The 3,351-nt window shown below is 37.6% G+C and overlaps 1 protein-coding gene across 1 annotated transcript; it reads right to left on the reverse strand.

The window, feature by feature from the left end:
• Window positions 1-2,102: 2,102 nt before the first annotated feature.
• On the reverse strand, window positions 2,103-3,026 carry Or10p1 (olfactory receptor family 10 subfamily P member 1). Its single transcript, NM_001000070.1, is given in 1 exon segment — window positions 2,103-3,026. A coding segment is annotated over 1 exon segment (924 nt).
• Between the last annotated feature and the right edge of the window lie 325 nt (window positions 3,027-3,351).

Genomic DNA, 3,351 nt, shown 5'->3' on the forward strand with positions numbered 1-3,351 from the left:
GAGTAGTGAGGTGGGAGCATCCTTATAGAAGCAGGGGAAGGGAGCATGGGACTGGGGGGAAGTGGGAAAGGAGATGAAATTTGAAATGTAAATACATGAAATATCCAATAAAAAGAAAAAAATATTATCAATTTGATTGTGATGATGGGGGATGTATACATATATCAAAACAGCAAATTATGCATCCTTTAATGCAGTTTCTTGCATATCAAGTATGTATCATGATAGCTCCCATCATATTTAAAATAAAAAAAAATAAAGTGAATGAGAGTCTGCAGGGAACTGTATGACTTATTATATATAAGAGGGCAAAAGGAAACAAAATTCTGCTATATCAAAAAGAAAATCAAGAGGATCATGCAGAATGAAAGAATAATTGAGAATAATACCATGTAATATTCATGAATATTCTTTGAAGCTTCAAAGATAAGAAGAAACATTTTAAGACCTTGTAAGTAGTCCTTATATTTTAAAAGTACTAAATCTTTTTATCTTAAAATGTTTATTTCTTTTAATTATATTTTTATAAAAATGGAGTTTCAGTATAATATTTTCAAATATGTGTAAAATGTGCTTTAATCATATTTACTTCTCCTATTACTTCCTGTTGTCTCCCCTAACTGATAATACATTTTCTTCTCTCAAATGGTTCAATCTTTATTTTAATGTATTACTTATAAAGGTCATAATTCTGTATGGGAAAATATATATATATTTATATGAAATTTGCTTATTTTCCTTAACATGATGAGCCCTGGTGATATCCATTATCTTGCAAATAGCACAATTTTATGCTTTATGACTGAGTAAAACTACACTGTGTGTGTATGTGTGTGTGTGTGTGTGTGTGCATGTGTGATATATATATCACATTTTATTTATCCACTTACTTATTGATGTGCACCTTAACTGAATCTTTTCTATTATGGATATTATTACAATGAACATTTTATAGGTAATTCTTTAGAATATGCTGACATAATCACCTGGTATAAACCAAAAAAGTAATGTTTTACAAGTTTGAAATACAAAATATCATACAAAATAAAGGCAATCTTTTGGGGGAAGTTTTCTATAAAATCATTAAAAGATTTCTCTATTGTTTGTTTTCTTTTCCTTATAATTATGAAGCAAAAGAATGAACAAGCTATTTCAGTTTTCCCTCAAGTGACATACAAATAGCATTTCCCATATGTAGTAACGTAAACAAAATATTATTACAATTTATTGAAAAAAAGGTTTGTAATGGTTGTAGAATAAAAAACGTAATTAGCATCACTGAGAAAACAAATTTTAAGGAGGGATAATTGTGTTGAACATTACAGGCTGAATGAAAACTTGCTAAGTGGACATGATGGCCTAGATGTGTATGACTAAGTTTGAAAGAATTGCTTTTCAGAAGACACATATATAAGGAGACTTTATGGGAACAAGAAACTCTGGAAATAAACTTGGAATAGGAGACAGGTAAACAAACAGAGGATTACTATGATTAAGTTACTTTTCCAGAAGAGAATGCTTATGAGGCAGAAGGACTATTGAAAGTAACTCTTGAAAATGATTTCTCAAACCCCACTTTCCCAGTACAGACGAACCTGTCTTCCCTTCACAGAGGTATCTTGAGAGGGAGAATTGTGTGACTGCTTTCTTCAGACATTCTTCTTATTGAAGGGCTCAGAAGAGCAAATGTATCACAATACATAATTGAAAATAAATGTAACCAAAAGCTAGTAAATTTCTTCTTGACTTCTAAGGGTCTATTGAAAGTCAGTTTCATGACTTACATGGTTCTCTGGCTACTGATATGGCCAAAGCAGTCCCCTTGCCCAGGACCCAGATAATCTAGAGGATATTTACTTCCCAAGAATGCCATCTTTTCTGATGCGTCTTAGTAAGCCCCAATTTGATAGTGAATCTGGAATCTGGAATAAAAGGTAAGACACAGGCCATTCTCAATTTCAGAACCTTCTACCAGGAGTACTTACTTACTTGAGATTTCTTTATGGATCCTGTTAGGTTGAAGTTTAATTTGAATACCTGACTCTTGGGAGCAGGAACAGTGAATAAGTAGAAACACCTCACTTCCCCTTAACTTAGGTAACCTACCTTCTTATGTGTTTTATGGCCCCTATCACCTCCTTATTGCGGAGTGTATAGATGATGGGGTTGAGCATGGGTGTGACCACTGTGTAGAAGAGGCTAAGGATGCGGTCTGTGGTGATAGAAGAGTCTGCTCTGGGTCTGATATATGTGATACTGGCTGTTCCAAAGAAAAGGAAGACCACAAGCAAGTGGGAGGAACAGGTAGAGAAGACCTTGCGGCGGCTCTTACTAGAAGCAATTGCCAGGATGGCTCCCAGGATGCGGGCATAAGAAGTAACTATCAGAGAGAAGGGGATCATGATAAAGACCACTGTGGCTGTCATTACGGAAATTTCACTCCTGTGTTTCCCAGCGCTTGCTAGCCTCAGTACTGGCAGGATGTCACAGAGGAAGTGTGGGATGGTGGGGCGGCTGGGGAAAGGCAGAGTGAAGATGAGGGAAGAGTGAGTGGTAGCTGTGATGATGCCCATGATCCATGAGGTTCCTACCATGGCTACACAGGCCCGGTGGTTCATTAGGGTGGAATAGTGCAGAGGCTTACAGATGGCTGCATAACGGTCATAGGCCATGGCTGTGAGCAAGCAGCACTCTGAGATACCCAGGAAAATGAAGAAGTACATCTGGGCTGCACAGCTCCTGAAGGAGATGGCCTGGGGATGTGAAGAAGTCAAATCAGCCAGGACTCTAGGCACAATGTCTGTAGTGTAGAGAAGCTCCACCATGGAGAGGTGTCGCAGGAAGAAGTACATGGGAGAGTGCAGCACAGGGCTGGTTTGGGTCAGAAAGATGATCAGCGTGTTCCCTAGCAAGGTTATCATGTAGACCAGAAGTACCAACCAGAACAGTGGCCCCTGAAGGACTCTGAGATCAGAGAACCCGAGTAGGAGAAACTCATATGTTGTACTTTGATTTTCCTCAGCCATTACTCCAGGGCACAAGCTTTGCACAACTAAGAAAGAGAAATAGTTTTTGAAATAACCAATATTTCTGCAATGCAGTAAAACACTTTCCATACAGCTTCTTCTCAAATCAAAAGCAGCTGGTGTCTTTCATTTTCAAATGAATCAGGAGTCTCAGCGATTGAACTCATCTTAACTAATGACGAGGAAATAGGATGGCTGTGATTTTACCCAGGAATTTTGACTATACAGTCTGTGTATCTTTCACTTTCACTTTCTGTCTTACCTTCCATATGGAGAACTTCAGGTGGAACAGTTGTGTCCTTTTTACTCAACACACTGAAACTGA

This window comes from Rattus norvegicus, chromosome 7, assembly GCF_021556685.1.
Source record: "Rattus norvegicus strain SHRSP/BbbUtx chromosome 7, alternate assembly SHRSP_T2T, whole genome shotgun sequence".
NCBI lineage: Eukaryota > Metazoa > Chordata > Mammalia > Rodentia > Muridae > Rattus > Rattus norvegicus.